At 44.0% G+C, this 19465-nt stretch overlaps 1 protein-coding gene across 1 annotated transcript in view; it reads left to right on the top strand.

Moving 5' to 3' along the window:
• sorcs3.S (sortilin-related VPS10 domain containing receptor 3 S homeolog) overlaps nucleotides 1-19465 on the top strand; it is a 131650-nt gene that overhangs the window by 47798 nt on the left and 64387 nt on the right. The window contains exon 4 of the mRNA XM_041570756.1: nucleotides 11939-12097. Within this exon, the coding sequence (XP_041426690.1) occupies nucleotides 11939-12097 (159 nt within the window). The remainder of the gene's footprint in view (nucleotides 1-11938; nucleotides 12098-19465) is intronic.

Here is a 19465-nt window from a genome sequence, read left to right as displayed (position 1 = left end):
CAAGCCTGGAATTAAAAAATAATCACCTGCTTTGAGGCCACTGGGAGCAACATCCAAGGGGTTGGGGAGCAACATGTTACTCACGAGCTACTGGTTGGGGATCACTGATCTAGTGCATGTACAGCAGCCCCTGTGTCAGTTCTCTACATAAGAACATATGCAGCTGTCATCTTCCCCAGGTGGCAGTTAGTGAATATCTGATGTTTCCCAGAGCTCGGCTGCCTGAGAACATTCTGTGTGTTCCCCATGGCAAGGTCTGTAGTTTCCATATACAGTAAATGGGAGACTTGGGAAATTTCTTCTTCTTGGCAACAGGTAATTTGTCCGGGATCTTCAAAGGAAAGTGGTTTTGGGCAGTTGATTGGTTGTTCCCGGGTATGTTCTGCTGGATGGTGCCAGTTAGTAGCAATGATTTCATCTAAAAATGACATTTTGCCCTTGGTTATAATTAGGCTTGTGCAGTGGGGGCCACTCTTGCTCCCATGGATGTGCCATGTTGTTATTATAGACGGCAGTGGATAGGGGGGCATTTGCATGGGCATAATATTATAAACCCCCCATTTAAAGGGTCTGATAAAATAAACTGCCCAAAGGGTTAGAACATTTTGTTACAGTTTCTGCCAAACCTGTTTTTTTAAAACAGTCCCCAAAAAACACAGACAAAAGAAATTCCTGCTGATGCTTCATCTGGACTGAAATGGGTTTGACGTAGCGCCCGGGGCACATAGTAGTTACATAGATACACAATTACACAGTTACATAGATCACACAATTACACAGTTATATAGTTACATAGATACACAGTCACACAGTTACACAGTCACATAGTTACACAGTTACATAGATACACAGTCACATAGTTACATAGATACACAATTACACAGTTCTATAGTTACACAGTTACTGTCAGGCTGGGCCAGGTGAGTGGCCGGTAGTAGCCCAGGTGCTGTGTAACATTGATACAGCGGGTATTTAAGGTGCTGATACACAGGAAACATGTTGTAATGTTGAAAGATTTATTAAAGCAAATGCAACAAACACAACTGGTTTAGATGCAAAAGAAATCATTTTACCGGGTCAGTAGTCAGAGGCCGGCTGCAGGCAAGAGTGATCCTCCTAAGAATTGGCAAAAAGGTCAGGACTGGCGGCAAACTAGGAGAGTCTGGTAAACTGGCCGAGGTCAGGGACAGGCTGAAGGCAGAGAATGGTCCAAGAGACAGGCCAAGGTCAAATACCCGGAGATCCAATATTTAATGAGAACAGGAAGAGGAGCAGCGAGTGGAGAACCAGGCAGGACAAGAACAGGGAACAAGGCAGGAATCAGGCACAGGAGTCACAGGAACAAGGAGTCACAGGAACAAGGAGTAAGCTGAATCTGGCTTGGGAGCTTCAATGATCAAGCTATGGGGTATTGTTTGCAACAGGTTTATAAAGCCCCTTAATTGGCAAATCAGAAACACTTGGTTTTTATGAGAGAAGAGGAGGAGGTGAGCAAACGTATAAAGTAGCCAGAGTGTCTTTAATCATTCAATTAGGATCAGATTCCAAAGGTCTCCAGTGGCTCAATGAAGTAATGCAGGAGTTTGTAAGTGTATAGTTCAGAGTTCGATTCCAGGTAGCTCCTGACAGTTACATAGTTAAATTGAGTTGAAAAAAGGTAAAGTATCCATACACACAGCCCTCCCTACTGTCACATAAATGATATATACCCATATCTATACTAACTATAGAGTTTAGTATCACAATAGCCTTTGTATTATGTCTGTCCAAGAAATCATCCAAGTCCCTCTTATAGTCATTAACTGAATCATCACCCGGCAGTGCATTCCCCAACCTCACTGTCCTCACTGTGATGAACCCCCTACTCTGTTCCTTTAAATGAAACTTCTTTTCCTCTAGTCTGAAGGGGAGGCCTCTGGTACGTGATTCTCTTTATGGGTAAAAAGGTCCCCTGCTATTTGTCTATAATGTCCTCTAATGTACTTGTAAAGTCTAATCATGTCCCCTCACAAGCGCCTTTTTTCCAGAGAAAACAACCCCAACCTTGTCAGTCTCCCCTCATAATTTAACTCTTCCCTCCCTCTAACCAGTTTAGTTGCACTTAGTCTCTGCACTCTCTCCAGCTCATTTATATCCCTCTTAAGGACTGGAGTCCAAAACTGCCCCCATACTCCAGATGAGGCCTCACCAGGGACCTATAAAGAGACACAATTATGTTTCATCCCTTGAGTTAATGCCCTTTTTTATACAAGAACTTTATTTGCTTTAGTAGCCACAGAATGACACTGCCCAGAATTAGACAACGTGTTATCTACAAAGACCCCAAGATCCTTCTCATTTAAGGAAACTCCCAACACACTGCCATTTAGTGTATAACTTGCATTTATATTATTTTTGCCAAAGTGCATAACCTGCATTTATCAACATTGAACCTCATTTTCCAGTTTGCTGCCCAGTTTTCCAGTTTAGACAAATCACTGTGCAAAGTGTCAGCATCCTGCATGGAACCTATAGTTCTGCACAATTTAGTCTCATCTGCACAAATAGAAACAGTACTTTCAATGGCCACCTCCAGGTCATTAATAAACAAGTTGAAAAGCATGGGACCTCTCTGCCAAGTCGCCATATTGAGTGATTAGCTGCCCGGGCACCGGTGGGCACTGGCTTTAGAGCAGTCGGAAGGGAATTGATCTCTATGACATATAATCAATAGGTCTGACACCTTCAATAGTTTCGCACCCATTTAGGCCTCGACCCTCCCTGTCACTTCCATTCTGTGCCACCGGCAATGTAACCCAGTCACCAGCCCAGTCTGCTTCTCACTTATCCTTAATAATGAATATTTAATGGAACCATTAAATGTATCTGACAGAGAGGAGGGTCTGCACTAACTTCCCCCCATTATCTGACTGTCTCATTGTCTCATGGGTCTGAGAGATGAAAGTTATTGATTATTAGTGCTGATCAATCATTCTGACTTCTCTCATACTAATCTGACCAACAGAGGTCACTGGGGTTTGTGAATGAGGCCTATATGGATCCAATAACACTCCTGATTATTACTGTGAAATACTTTCTCTTTAAACCCTTTCATTGAAGCCATTTGTATCATCAGACCCATATTGGAACTTTCCCAGTGTAACATTCCTGGCACTGACCAACAACTGACCATTAAACATCTATGTTATTGCAGGGGTTTAGTTACTGGGCAGAACACAAGTAATGTCTCTCATATGATGATAAGTTCAGCAACAGCCAAAATGGGGTCAATCAGTATTTTTCCAGTAAAGGAAGAGTTTTCCCAGCATACCTAGGAGTTCGCACAACCCCTTTCCACTCACATACAGTAGGAGAATGCCACACCAGGCAACTAAAGGACAACTGTTGTACTTGCCCTACTGTCATCATCTTGTCATAATATCTTCATCTTGCCCTACTGTCTCCATCTTGCTTCTTGCCGTACTGTCTCCATCTTGCCCTAATATCTCCATATTGTCCTACTGTTTTCATCTTGCCCTACTTTCTCCATCTTGCCTTACAGTCTCCATCTTGCCCTACTGTCTCCAGCTTGCCCTGCTGCCTCCATCTTGTCCTACTGTCTCCATCTTGTCCTACTGTCTCCATCTTGCCCTACTGTCTCCATCTTGCTCTAATATCTCCATCTTGTCCTACTGTCTTCATCTTGCCCTACTTTTCTCCATCTTGCCGTATTGTCTTCATCTTGCCTTACTTTCTTGCATCTTGTCCTACTGTTTCCTTATTCCCCTACTGTCTCCAACTTTCCCAACTGTCTCTACCTTATCCTATTGTCTCCATCTTTCCCTACTCTTTCCATCTTGCCATACTATCTTCTCCTTGATGTACTGTCTCCATCTTGTCCTACTGTCTCCATCATATGCTACTGTCTCCATCTCACTCTATTGTCTCCAACTTGCCCTACTCTTTCCATCTTACCTTGTTATCTCTTCCTTGATGCACTGTCACCATCTTGCCCTACTTTCTCCATCTTGCCCTACTGTTTCCATCTTGCATCTTGCCCTACTGTCTCCATCTTGCCCTAATATCTCCATCTTGTCCTACTGTCTTCATATTGTCCTACTTTCTCAATCTTGCCCTACTGTCTTCATCTTGCCCTAATGTCTCCAACTTGCCCTGCTGTCTCCATCTTGCCCTGCTGTCTCCATCTTGCCCTACTGTCTCCATCTTGCCCTGTTGTCTCAATCTTGTCCTACTGTCTTTATCTTGCCCTACTGTCACCATCTTGTTCTACTTTCTCCATCTTGTCCAACTGTCTCCATCTTGTTCTACTTTCTCCATCTTGTCCAACTGTCTCCATCTTGTTCCACTGTCTCCATCTTGCCCAACTGTCTCCATCTTGTTCTACTGTCTCCTTCTTGCCCTACTGTCTCCACCTTGACCTACTGGCACTATCTTGCCCTACTGTCTCCATCTTGTTCTACTGTCTCCTTCTTGCCCTACTGTCTCCACCTTGACCTACTGGCACTATCTTGCCATATTGTCTCTTTCTAGTCTGGTTGTTACCTCTAGTACATATAGCCGGTATGTCCCGCTTTATACTACAGGTGCACAGAAAGGAGAGCATAAACCCAGAGATCTGGAGGTCTTCTCCGTAGATGTTCTTCTACTGCCTTTATCCTGATATAACCAGTGTTCATGCTCATTCCTATTATACATTCTGTTTTGCTCAGGTTGCTTCCCACCTGGTCCGTTTCCCTGATTTGGTTAATTCCACACAAGTATCAATGTCTTTATTGCTGTACTTCTGCTCTTGGCTCTACACTGATACCTGCTGAGCTGCCCCCGGGCACATTTAATAAGGATTATCTTTCTTACATTATGTCCTGGGAAACGTCTGCTTTTGTCATGATACAACATGGGAAATCCATCATATTTACTTTCCACTTCTTGTTCTGTGAGATAAAAATGCAGTAAAATATTCAGGATATGGCATTAACCCTTTAGTAGAGTGTGAGATATTGCAGTGGCTGTTTGCTGGGCAGAACCTTAGTTAGACATGGAGCCAAAACAGACATGTTGAGTCCGAGTCTTTTTATTTCTCTAACATTCTAGAAACCTCGTGAGACCTGCAGATAAATTTCCTTTCTTTTTATAAGCAGAAACATTAATAAAACCTCCTCTACAAACCCTTCCCCCCCCTCCAGACCTGCCCTGGTGTCACGTTCAGGGAATTCAGGGGTTAAATCCCTTGCAGAGAATGAACTGCAATTACACTGAATAAGACACCGACTTTGATGTGATGATACAATATTAATACACAATCCGCACGCTCTGGTTCCCCTCGGGTTTCGGCCTCTCTGCTTTAAAATTATCATCCGGAATTCTGAAAAAAATAAAACCATGAAATTTCCAGACAGAACCTGAAGCTGAATAATGTTGTGTCTGTGGCTCATTGTCTGGATGGGGTCCAGTGTCTGGCAGCTGAGGGAGACCAGCCATGCGGGGAAATGGATTTCTCTTTCGCTCCCACAATGAATTTCATGACACAGAGATAAAAAAAAAAAACAAATAAATCGCCGGGGAACCTTCAGCTGGATCTAAATTCTGCCGAGGCGCAGATTTACTGACATTTCGGATCAGTATCACCGGAAATTTGAGTAAAAATTGGTACTCTACCATATTTTTCCTGATTATGAAATTCTGAATTCAGGATGAATATGTTCACTCTTTACTCTGCGCATTGATTTTATGCTTTTCCCCTGAGTGCATTAATAACAAGCTGAAGCTCCAAAGCCCAGTAAGTAACAGAACCATTAATTACTGAGCTCCCTGAGCTGCTCTGCACCCGTACGAGGCTCAAGTTCTACATGTCTCAGAATGTTATACTATATGGCCAAATGTATGGGGTCCCCTACCCCCCCCCAACATCTCATTCCCAACCCAAGGGGGTTCATTTGCAGTTGCCCCTCCATTTGCTGCTGTAACTGCCCTGGTGCTTCTGGGAAGGTTCTCAGTAGATGTTGGAACAGTGTTGTTGGGAGTTCCATGAGCATTAGTGAAGTTGGGTGTTGATATTGGGGATCAGTCTTTCAGTCGGGGTTCCAGTTCATCACACGGGGGTTCAGTCAGTTCTTCCGATCTCAGCAAACCCATTCTGTAGGGACCTGGCTCTGTGCATGGGGGCATTATTGTGCTGAAACTGGGGCCCCCAAACTGTTCCATAAAGTAGAATGTCATTGTGCCCTGTAGCCTTAAGGTTTCACCGGAACCAGGGTCCAAACCATGGAAACAGCCCCAGCCCATTGGTACCATTGTCATTATACAGTCAGATGGATATTGCTCCCCTGGAACTGCCCAACCCAGACTTGTCCATCAGACTGACAGATAGTGAGATGCCATTTATTCCTCCATAGGTCACGTCCCCACTGCTCCAGAGCCCAATGGTGGGGCCTTAACCCCACTCCAGCCGACAGTTGGCATCACACATGGGGTTATTAGGTTTCTTTGCCTCTGATCTGCCATAAAACCCCCAGTCTAACAATTTGGGACCCCAAGGACACGGCATTTCAGACAAAATGTCTAACGTTCTCTTTCTGGAAACAACGGTTCATATTATGAAAAAAGAAAGTTGTTTTAGGAAATCATTGACTTGGTTAATAAAAAGCTGCAGTTGTTTTTGTGCGGTTGAACGAGGGAATTTATTCGCTGCCGCGTCTCCGTTTTTTCTATTTCCTTTCTGACAATAAGCAGCGGCACTATCTCACTTTTTTGTCACTCACCATTTTATTGGATTTTGTTGAAAGACAACGTGAGGTTATTGCAGAATGAAAAGAAATAATAAGGTTCCTGTAATTAGGGCTTTGCTCATTCCCTGATATATTTCCCAGGCAAATCACAGAAAGAAACAGGAAACATTGTGTTAACTTCTGTTAATAATGGAATGGGACCAGGGGCCACTATCAGTAATCATGGGGCCCTATTATTAGTGGTCATCTAGGCCACCGAGCATTGGGCCCTATTAAACACTAGAATGGGACCCCCTTCTCTAGTGCAAACAGTCCCAGCATGGGCATTCCTTAAGCCTTTGAGCCAGGGATCCTAAAATCCAGGATTCCCCTATGGAGTATGCTAGTAATAGGCGGCCATCTTGCCCTTGCAGGTGGGAGGGGCTTACAGAGAATCAGGAAGTAAAGCAGGGTGTCAGTGAAAGCAGGGTGTCAGTGAAAGCAGGGTGTCAGTGAAAGCAGGGTGTCAGTGAAAGCAGGGTGTCAAGGACTGCAGGGAGGTTGTATAACTGACCCACTAGGGGCTTCACTGATAAAAAAGGATCAGAAAACCAAAAGTGCACTGCCCCTTTAAGTGGGAGCTTGCGGCGCTGGTAAATAGAGTCGTCGGGGCTTGGGGAGTCGGTAAATAAAGAGATCAGCGTTTGTTGGCGCCTGCGAGAGGCCCAGTCATTTGTCTGGATGAGGAGAGAGAAGCAGTGGGAGATTCATTACAAATAACTGCGGCTTCTGCTGCCCGGGAAATCCTGCCACAAACGGGTCATTTATCTCACTTTGCCCGCGCAGAATCCCCCAAACAATAACAGCCCGACGGTTCTGTTTGACTCTGTCGGTTTGGTTTGTGTTGGTCTATTTGCTGCCAGTGACCCAGCCCAGGTTTCCTTTCAGAGCACTCCTGGGTGGTGGTGACATCACAGGGCAGCATTGCTGACATCAGAGACTGTGCTAGTGATGTCAGGGGCAAGGTTATGACATATTGATCAGCCCAGATCTCCTTATTTAGAAAAACAGGCCAGACAATTTTGAAGCAGACAACTCTACTTGGGAATCTTAAATCACTGGAAGTTTATGTCTGAACCTACATGTGATATGGACAGAACATAAGCTTTAGACTTGGGCCTTGCATGTAGTATAGGCAAAACATAATGTTTAGGCCTGGGCCTGGCTGTGATATTTTCAGAACATAAGGGTTAGGCCTAGGCCTGGCTGTGGTACGGGCAGAACAGACGGTTTAAGTCTGGGCCTGGCTGTAATATGGGCAGAACTTAAGGTGTAGGCTTGGGCCTGGCTGTAATGATATTATTATTACTAATATGTATTTATATAGCGTTAACATATTTTGCAGCGCTGCAAAATATGTTGGTAATATATATATATATATATATATATATATTTATATATTTTAATAAAAATAATGGGGAACCCCTGGCCTGAAGTAGATACCAGGGTAGCTTAGAAAGGCAACCCCTGTAGGAAAACGAGCCCTGCTTTCCATCACAGGTGGGTTAGTGGCTTGCCCTTCCATAGCTCTGACCATCCACCATCTGACTGGCTTGAACCATCTTTTGATAAGCAGCTTGCCCTTCCATCACTCTCCAGTGACTTCCATTGATCCATACAGTATTCTTGAAGCACAACTCTTGAAGCACAACCAAACTGAGCTGCTTTGGTGCCGAGTTATCAGAAAAGGCCTTTTCGAAATCACAACCTTTGGGACCAGAGGCATGCAACTTAACCACTCGACCATTCTAGAAGCCTCCTTTAGTGAGGAACCCAGGGGTTCTTATTGACTCTATTAGTTGGAAGATGGACTGTTGGCGCTGCCAGTCAATGTAGAGACACAAGGGGACATTCGGTTGTTGTGGTCATCCACAACCCTGCACTGCAGGTTTAGGCTCTGTGGCGAGGGCGGCTAAAGTGCCTGTGGAGTCCCAAGTTCGAATCCTGGGGTGGATGATTTCCTGGACCTTTCACGGTTGTTTATTCCTGTACAGAACCCTTCCATTTTCTTATGGCTGCATTCAAGAGTGACTACTACTTGGATTCTGCAAAACTGGTGTCCTCTAATGTCTATTCTATGGCACATGCAGTAAATTGCCTGGTTTCTCCCCTGGGGTTCGAGCCCCTGTTAAAGCCTTTTGCAGTAAGTTGCCGTTTCTTCGAGCTTCATTAATGAGTAATTGATATTTCCTCAGGCTACATTAATAAGTAACCAATACTTAGGGTCCAGTAAACCCCAAAAGGGTTCTGTATGGGAAAAAATCAAGTTGATGCAAAGGCAAGGTAGGGCCAAATTAAGGGTAAAGTATGGGCAAGGTGTGGGCAAGGTACACTCGACCATTTGGGAGGCCAAGGTTCGTATTGACTCTATTGATGATATGAGCAGAACATAAGGTTTAGGCATGGGCCTGGCTGTGGAGAGGCTACTGGCATGAGGCGCGGGCAGTGCCAATGATCTGCTTCTGGTTTCTATAGATTTAATAAGTTTCATGCTTTTATTACACAATAAAATAAATGTTCTCACCCCCCATCCCTCGCTGACTATTACACTGTCACATGGTACAAATGAAAAAGTTGAGTTGTTTTGGTTTCTCTGCCTCAGCTAAACTTCCTTTTTGCCCTCTCTCATTAAATAAGTCAGAGGCATCTCTGGCCGGCAGTGCTGTAAATGTTAATTAGTCTCTCACTTACTTTGTGTCTTGTGAGACTTTTGCTCCGACCCCCAGTGTATAGCTAGAGTCCCTGCCATAAAGCAAGGCAGAACTGCTGCAGTAAATCAATACTAAAACCCATTGCGTTTAGGCTTCTGTACAAAAACAGTTCTGATTCCCTTTATTAATTTGCATGTCCATAGAATCTGAAAAGTCAAAATGACATCGGCACGATAGACATATTTTCTTTGTTTAGTAAATGGGGCAGATGGAGTCCAGCTCAGACCCTGAAAGTCAGAGGCTCACAGATAATAGGAGTGGACTGACTGTGTTGCACTGGAAATTGAATGGTCTTTTGTCTGGGATAAGGATTTTTAATGCCCAGGCTCTCTTTCTCTCAGTCTGATATAAATACTATACTATATACTATAAAGCCTATCTGACAAGCTGCCCAGGCTCTCTTTCTCTCAGTTTGTGACATCACCAGGGGTGGAGCAGGAATGGGAAATCCTCCCCTTTTCCTTCAGTTACAGAAAAACAATAAGTGAGAGCCCCGCCCCTCTAACTGCCAGTTGGACTCCAGCAATAACCAATAAATGGAGCCTAAAATGGTGATGTCACATGATCACATGGAGTCTGAGACTGCGCCGGCGGCTTTTACTAGAGACCAGTACGTGTAAAACACAAAACACTGGAGTTGACTATAATGCAACGATTAACTTCCCCTTTAATTTTATCTTTCCACGTGTAGCGTCAGTGGGAGACAAAGTGCAGCAATTAAAGGAAAGGACGACTAATAACGGCTGCCATTGAATCTCCTAATAGGGAAAATGATTTGTATTTAAGAAGTGATTTATTACGTGCGACGCGTCCCTGGTTCTGGTCCCGCCCGGGTGGCAGTTACAAATGGCAGCGCCAGGTCCTGGCAGGACTGTGTTTATTGGCACTTAATTTAATGCAATTCATCTAAATCACTGGGGGCGGGAGGATGTGTCCTCTGGAGACCGATAATTGCGAGTGGCAGTTTCCCCTTTAATAAATGAGTTGAACTGTCGCCCGCACAAGTTACTGGATGGAGCAGAAGAGAAATGGGCAACTGTGGGCGGCGGCTAAAAAGTGTCATTTACGAACACAGGGGCAGCTGAGGCAAATACTGGGGGGGGGGGTTTGCCCTGGTTTGGGCAGTGGAATATCAGTGGAGCAAATTAAAGGGGTTGTTCACCTTTAAAAGGGAAGTAAAGTGTAAAATAGAATAAGGGTAGAAATGGTGTATTTTATATACTAAACATAAACATGAACTTACTGCACCACAAGTCTAATCAAACAAATAATTTATGCTTTCAAAGTTGGCCACAGGGGGTCACCATCTTGTAACTTTGTTATACATCTTTGCAAGACCAAGACTGTGCACATGCTCAGTGTGGTCTCGGCTGCTTAGGGATCGTCATAAATGATCAAATCAGCACAAGTCAATTAATATCTGCCAGAAGTTGATACAGCAAGACTGATTAATAATAAGAATATACAGACTGCACTGGCTCCTGTGTTGTCATGTAATCTAATGTGGATTTTATAGTTTTTGTATTGTTTAATATAAACTTTCTCCAACTCTGCAGAACCAGTGGAAACAGTAAAGGGGATGTAAAGGCAAAAATAAAATCCAATACAAATCTCTACACAGTCGCCGACTGCTCTACAGGGAAACAAACAAAGCTGCTTGAGTTCTGCATGGCTGGGAAGTAAGGCGGGGGCTCCCCCTGCTGTACATAAATATGATTGTTTCCCTGCAGAGCAGTTAGGGACCGTCTGACAATTCCTATCCACAGCAGTAAATGAAGGGAGAATTTCACTGCATACAGTCAGGTTTCATATAAAAACGGTACACATTTTTTAAATAAAGTATATTTGAGATAGGTTTCTTTTTCATTAAAGAAAGTAAAAATTGGATTTATTTTTTTGCCTTTATATGCCCTTTAAATAAACGTTAAGTATGATGTAGGGAGCGATATTTTGAGACTATTTGCAATACGTTTTCATGTTTTATTTGTGGGTTTTGACTTATTTAGCTTTTTATTCAGCATCTCTCCAGTTTACAATTTCAGCCATCTGGTTGCTAGGGTCCAAATTTCCCTAGCAACCATGCACGGATTTGAATAAGAGACTGTAATATGATTAGGAGAGGCCTGAATAAAAATATGAGTAATAATAAGTAGCAATAACAATAAAATTGTAGCCTTAAAGAACATTTGTTTTCATATGGGGTCAGTGACCCCTATTTGAAAGCTGAAAAGAAAAAGGCAAATGATTATAAAAAACAATTAATGAAGAGCAGTTGAACAGTTGCCTAGAAAAGGCCATTCTATAACTTATTAAAAGTTGAATCACCCCTTTAAGCAACAGGTCTGCTTGATTCCCAAATGAAGACACCCCTTTGGATACAGGTTGCCATGTTCAGTGTAAGTGACTCGTGCCAAACTCATGCCAATCAGCAGGTTGGTAACACTGTACCCCAATGTCTTACAGATTATGCTGCTGAGTGACCCCGACACGGAGAGCAGCTTATTAATCAGTTCTGACGCCGGAGCCACTTACCAGAAATACCGACTCAACTTCTACATCCAGAGTCTCCTCTTCCACCCAAAGCAGGAGGACTGGGTGCTGGCGTACAGCCTGGACCAGAAGGTAAGGAGACAAAGACATTTCCAGGGTGGGGCCTACGTTACATTAGGGGAGGCAATTTGGGGGCCCCCAACACCGCAGGGGCCACTTTGATGTATAATATTACTTTGTATCTGTAACAATACATTAGATATTTCTAATATATACATCAGGGATGTCCAACCTGCGGCCCTCCTGCTGCAACTGAAATGCAACTTCCGATAAATCCGCTCGAATGATTGATAGTCTCATAAGGGGACGTTAAGGGGCCCATTTACTTAGCTCGAGTGAAGGAATAGAGGAAAAATAGTTTGAATTTCGATTGGTCGAATATGGCTACTTCGACCATCGAATGGGCTACTTGGACCTTCGACTTCGAATCGAACGATTGGAACTAAAAATTGTTTGACTATTCGACCATTTGATAGTCGAAGTACTGTCTCTTTAAAAAATTCTTCGACCCCCTAGTTCGCCACCTAAAACCTACCGAGGCCAATGTTAGCCTATGGGGAAGGTCCCCATAGGCTTCCTAACAATTTCCTGATCGAAGGAATATCCTTCGATCGATGGATTAAAAGCCTTCGATTATTCCTTCGATCGTTCTATCGTAGGAATAGCGCAAAATCCTTCGACTTCGATATTCGAAGTTGAAGGATTTTACTTCGATGGTCGAATATCGACGGTTAACCCTCGATATTCGACCCTAGGTAAATGTGCCCCTAAATGTGCCCAGAGAAGCAGAGACTCACCGTCGCTTTAAATTAAACTGTGAGGTCCCCTGTGGCCCTGAGACACAATAAAGCGTTTTAGCTTCAGCTCTCAGGTGGAAAGAAGTGATTTCTGATAGTTCTGGGGTATTTGATATCACAATAAGTGTATATTTGTGCATTGATTGCCTTTATTCTCTTTAGTATTGAGTCACAGGCCTCTCCGGCCAACAGTGCTGTAAAGGGAATTCAGTCAGATATTGTACTGGGAGGGGCACTTGCTCCGTCTGTCTACAATCCCTGCCATAAAGCAAGACAGGGCTGCTGTCAATTTGCTCAAGGAAGTAGAAAGGAAGGAGCAGCTCGGACAATGTTTCTAAATCGTTTCTACTACTTGTGATGTAAACAACTTAAACGCCATGTTTCTATTTCTGTTGGATAATTCGCTTTATTGGAGGAATCCTGGATCTGAAAAACACAAAGACCTAACTTTGGGTCCTGACCAATAGGCAGACAATCCCTGTACTAGAACTCAAACATTCCAGATTGAGGGATTCTGGATTCAGCTTGGAATTCAGATAAATCAAAGCCTTTTTTTCGGCAAGATTTGGAATTTTGGTTGAATCCAAGTGGAATCCATAAATGTGGAGCCGGCGCTTTTCATGATCCAGCAGTGAGTTTCCACCCAGTGTTTCCCTTGGTTCTGTCCCAGATCTGCAATGAGGAATTTCATTCGTTAGCGCAGTTTAATGAGAGCGACAGATCGTTAGGAAGAAAGACTGATGAATTGGCGCCAGGATAGAGCAATGTTTGTCCAACCAAAAACTATTTCTCCGTTCGGCTCGGAATCAGGATGAAAATGGCACATTAAACCCCAACTTGATTCCCGAGTCAGGAGGAATATTTTTATAACCCTAATTAGGAGAAGGTATTTAGTCTGACAATTTGCTCTCATCAAGCCAATTTGAAATTGAAATAGAAGCGTTGATTAGAAAACTCATTAGTGCAGGAGCACCCTTCCCATTAACTACTTCACTGCCAACAAGCTTCTTAAACTAGGCCTCAGTCTCATACAGGTTCTTATGAGCTGCCAGTGAGCATGGGTCAGTACCAGTGAGTACTTATTAGTGAGCATAGTTGGGCTCCAGTAACCACTTACCAGTGAACATGGGTGGAAACCAGTGAGTACTTACCAGTGAACCTGGGTGGGCACTAGTGGGCACTTAGAGGTGAGTATGAGTGGGCACCAGTGAGTACTTACCAGTGAGCATGGGTCAGCACCAGTGAGCACTTACCAATAAACATGGGTGGTCACCAGTAAGTACTTACCAGTGAGCCTGGATGGGCACTAGTGGGCACTTAGAGGTGAGCATGGTTGGGCACTAATGGGCACTTACCAGTGAGTATGACTGGGCACCAGTGAGTACTTACCAGTGAGCATAGGTGGGAACCAGTAAGTACTTACCAGTGAGCCTGGGTGGATACTAGTGGACACTTAGAAGTGAGCCTGTGTGGGCACCAGTGGGCACTTAGAGGTGAGGATGGGTGGGCACTTGTCAGCATTGGAAATATCACAATTTATTCACTTTGGAGATACTCCCCCCCCCCAGTGAAATAATAAGGGAAGTGGGATAATATTCCATAATCACCATGTGTTGCTCTTCTGAGAATCTTCATATCAAGTGTGTGAATTCCATGATCCTGAGCATAGGGGGGACAGTTCCCAATTAGTACATGAGTCGCTCCATTTCCCAGCAGCCCCTACTGAGCATGCTCCCTGAGTGTTACTAACATCTGTCTCATAGCAACCGTTACAATGGATATATGAGTCGCTCCAAACATCATTTGTCGTGTGCTTTTACAATACCATTTCTGAAGGTGAACTTTCCCTTTAAGCAGGTTACCCCGACATTACACAGGTATCATTTCCCAGACCTTTTATGGGGGATTTTAGCTTCACCGCCATGGGGGTCGTATCATTTCTGCACATCGGTATTCTAATCGCATTGCGATACTTATAGAATAGAATTAACCCCAACGCATTATTCACTAACATCTTTTAAGTGATAAAAGCCTAAAATAGTGCGATAATTACAGTGAGATGTAACAGCTCCCAGGAGTAGTCGTTACTAAACATCAGATGGATTAATAGAGGAAGATCTAGTGAGAAGCTGTAGGGCCTTAATGAGGAGCTGGAGACTTACCTACAGCCACTGACACATTCTCATCATTCCTTGGGCAGATCCACAATTATATTGAGTTTCCCAGAGAAAGGAATGACTGGAATACTGTGAAATGAGACTTGTTCTCTGCCAGTGGCATCCCAATGTCTTAGGTGCTATAGATTTCACTAATAATATGTGACAAAATGCCCTAAAATATCGCACAAAATAACACACAAAATAACACACAAAATAACGCACAAAATAACACACAAAATAACGCACAAAATAACACACAAAATAACGCACAAAATAACGCATGCTATAAAATAACGCACACAATTCAGCTAAAATGAATGTTAAAATATCACTTCTAGCAATTGGCGAATAAATTAGCTTGGCGCGAATTCCAGCGTTTTGCCGACAGCGAATAAATTCGTGAATCTCCTGTGAAAATTTGCCGGGGAAAATTCGCCGGTGTCAATTTCCGATTTTCACAATTTTTTTTGTGAAAATGTCCGATTTTCATGATTTTTTAGTGAAAACCTTTGAATTTCACAATTTTTTCGGGAACTTTCCTATTTCACGATTTTTCGCAAATTTTTCCCCGTTTCGCTCTGCTGAAAAATTTACGAATTTCCCGCAAAATTCGCGAAACGGCGAAAAATTTCCGAAAAATCGTGAAATAGGAAAGTTCCCGAAAAATTTTTGAAATTCCAACGTTTTCACAAAAAAACTGTAAAATTCTGACGTTTTCACTCAAAATCGTGTAATTCAAAGGTTTTCACTAAAAAATCATGAAAATCGGACATTTCGCCGATCGCGAATCATTTTTTAAGTTAAGGTGGCCATACACGGATAGATCCGCTCGTTTGGCGATGTCGCCAAACGAGCGGATCTCCCTCCGATATGCCCACCTTGAGGTGGGCAATATCGGGCTGATCCGATCGTGGGCCCTAGGGCCCAACGATCGGATCCTAGCGTTCGCCAAACGGGCGGTCGGATCGCGGGACCGCATCAACGAACAGATGCGGCCGCGATCCGACGGGATTTTTAACCCCATCCGATCGAGATCTGGCCGACTTTCGGCCAGATCTCGATCGGGGAAGCCCGTCGGGGGCCCCCATACACGGGCCAATAAGCTGCCGACTTGGTCTGTCGGCAGCTTTTATCGGCCCGTGTATGGCCACCTTTAGTCAAGTGAACTTTTCGGTCGTTAATTCTAAAAATATAAGAAGTGATACAATGTTTAAGGCATATTATTAGTGATGGGCGAATTTATTCGCCAGGCGCGAATTCGCTGCTAATTTGCGCGATTCGCGTCCAGCAAATAAATTCGCGAAACGCCAGCGAAAATTCGCCGAAAAACGGACGCCGGCGTCGAAAAAACGGACGCCGGCGCGGTTTCGCAAATTTTTCGCCGTTTTCGGCGAAACGGCGCAAATTCGCCCATCACTACATATTATAAATAAAACTCACCTTATGAACCTTTAGTGAATGGGCCCCTATGTCTAGTGGAGATCACAGGCTGAAATAGTCACATTATAGAGTTAAGGCCCCCATACATGGACAAACTGAGTTGCTTATTGGCCCGTGTGTGGGGCCATCTGAAGGGCTTTCCCAATCAATATCTGTCTGGAAATCGCCCACATCTCAATTGAGCAGGTTAAAATATCCCGTTGCGACTGTGCGTTTATGGGGTCCCGAGATCTGAGTGTCCATATCGCACCCCTAGGGCCCATGATTGGATCAGCCCGGTATCACCCACTTGAATGTGAGCATTTTGGGGAGAGATGCGCTTATTTGGCGACACTAGATTAGAGGGGGGCAGGAGAGCAGACAGTAACCCTTCCAACACTTTCCTGGGATTTCAATAAGGTTTTATTTGATCAATTTAATGTTCAGTTCAGTATTTGGAATGATCTGAATTAGAATATAAATATATACTGTATATACTGCCCCTAAAGCCCACTCCTACCTCCCCTTTAACCCCAGGAGCCAATCAATGGTTTGTTCTGCTCATTGTTCTTTCCCTAATACACAGGAGGGATCAGGGATTGGATAATTACAGGTTATTATGTAACGTGCAACGTCCCTCCAGCCAGTGATACAGATATGGGGGGGGGCACGGTGGGCACATAAATCACAAGGTGTTTCCAGTCGCTGTAACTCAGTTTTATCTGGTGGGGGAATCAAATAAAACTATAGCCCCTCTCCGGTAGCCAATAAAATTGAACAATTATCCCATTAAAGTTACCAGCGCTCAGATATTCCTCCTATAATTAAATACATATATCACTGAAAAGTATCTCCTTGTACAAAGAGGTTCCTGTACATGTTGTTTAACATTTTCTGTGCCCTCCGCCAACTTCATTCCATCTGTGTGCAACTATAAGGCTCACAATCCCATAACCTGACTGCCCTTACAGTAAAGAACCCCTTCCTATGCTGACTATCCCACAGTCACACTCCCTTCCCAGAGACTATTATCCACTGTTACTATAGACACCATCTCTCCCTACTATACCTGCTATCCCACAGTCACACTCCCTTCCCAGAGACTATTATCCACTGTTACTATAGACACATCTCTCCCTACTATACCTGCTATCCCACAGTCACACTCCCTTCCCAGAGACTATTATCCACTGTTACTATAGACACATCTCTCCCTACTATACCTGCTATCCCACAGTCACACTCCCTTCCCAGAGACTATTATCCACTGTTACTATAGACACCATCTCTCCCTACTATACCTGCTATCCCACAGTCACACTCCCTTCCCAGAGACTATTATCCACTGTTACTATAGACACCATCTCTCCCTACTATACCTGCTATCCCACAGTCACACTCCCTTCCCAGAGACTATTATCCACTGTTACTATAGGCACCATCTCTCCCTACTATACCTGCTATCCCACAGTCACACTCCCTTCCCAGAGACTATTATCCACTGTTACTATAGACACATCTCTCCCTACTATACCTGCTATCCCACAGTCACACTCCCTTCCCAGAGACTATTATCCACTGTTACTATAGACACCATCTCTCCCTACTATACCTGCTATCCCACAGTCACACTCCCTTCCCAGAGACTATTATCCACTGTTACTATAGGTACATCTCTCCCTACTATACCTGCTATCCCACAGTCACACTCCCTTCCCAGAGACTATTATCCACTGTTACTATAGGCACCATCTCTCCCTACTATACCTGCTATCCCACAGTCATACTCCCTTCCCAGAGACTATTATCCACTGTTACTATAGACACCATCTCTCCCTACTATACCTGCTATCCCACAGTCACACTCCCTTCCCAGAGACTATTATCCACTGTTACTATAGGTACATCTCTCCCTACTATACCTGCTATCCCACAGTCACACTCCCTTCCCAGAGACTATTATCCACTGTTACTATAGGCACCATCTCTCCCTACTATACCTGCTATCCCACAGTCATACTCCCTTCCCAGAGACTATTATCCACTGTTACTATAGACACCATCTCTCCCTACTATACCTGCTATCCCACAGTCACACTCCCTTCCCAGAGACTATTATCCACTGTTACTATAGACACATCTCTCCCTACTATACCTGCTATCCCACAGTCACACTCCCTTCCCAGAGACTATTATCCACTGTTACTATAGACACCATCTCTCCCTACTATACCTGCTATCCCACAGTCACACTCCCTTCCCAGAGACTATTATCCACTGTTACTATAGACACATCTCTCCCTACTATACCTGCTATCCCACAGTCACACTCCCTTCCCAGAGACTATTATCTCACTGTTACTCTGTGTGTATCTCAGTAGTCAGACAGATAGTAAGCATGAGTAGGGGTGCAGGAGTAGAAAGGTGGTGGAGCTGTTCAGGGCTAATGATGTGAGTAATAAATGGACAGAGCTCAGTTGGCCCCGGTTGCTTTGCTGACACAGTGGATTTTATTGGAGGTGAAATGACCTGACGTTGCAGAGAAAGTAAAAAGAAAAATCCTCATTTGTTCAGAAATACGGGGGCAGCAGTGTATGAGCAGAACACACAGTCATTTGTAGTTCATGAAGTCGGACCTCCAGGGATCTGTTGTGTCTTCTGAAGCACAAATGGTTATTGTGTGACTGTAACTCTCTCCTGCAGACTCCAGTGCATGAGGGTTACTGTACCTTTCCTGTATGGAACCCAGAAGTAAAAGGTGCAGAGCTGCAGGTTTAATGGACACACAGTAATTCCCTTGGCCCAATATCCAGTCCTGGCAGATGCCCCTGTATTCTGATTATTATTCAGTCCCCTCAATATTCCAGCAGCTGCCGGGCGCACTCCTCTCATACCCACTGCTGATAAATTCTCCCATAATGAATCCTGCGCTGTGGCCCATCCAGATCACTTTATCTTCAGTGTCTTCTGCTCCAACATTTACTCACATAGAAAATTAGTCAACTGGAAATTGATTGAAACTGCAGATTCTTGGATGACGAGAGGCGGCAGCATTAACCCTTTCT

The sequence above is a fragment of the Xenopus laevis genome, chromosome 7S (genome assembly GCF_017654675.1).
Source record: "Xenopus laevis strain J_2021 chromosome 7S, Xenopus_laevis_v10.1, whole genome shotgun sequence".
Lineage (NCBI taxonomy): Eukaryota > Metazoa > Chordata > Amphibia > Anura > Pipidae > Xenopus > Xenopus laevis.
Note: the sequence above shows the minus strand (reverse complement) of the source record. Positions and strands in the feature narration are given on the sequence as shown.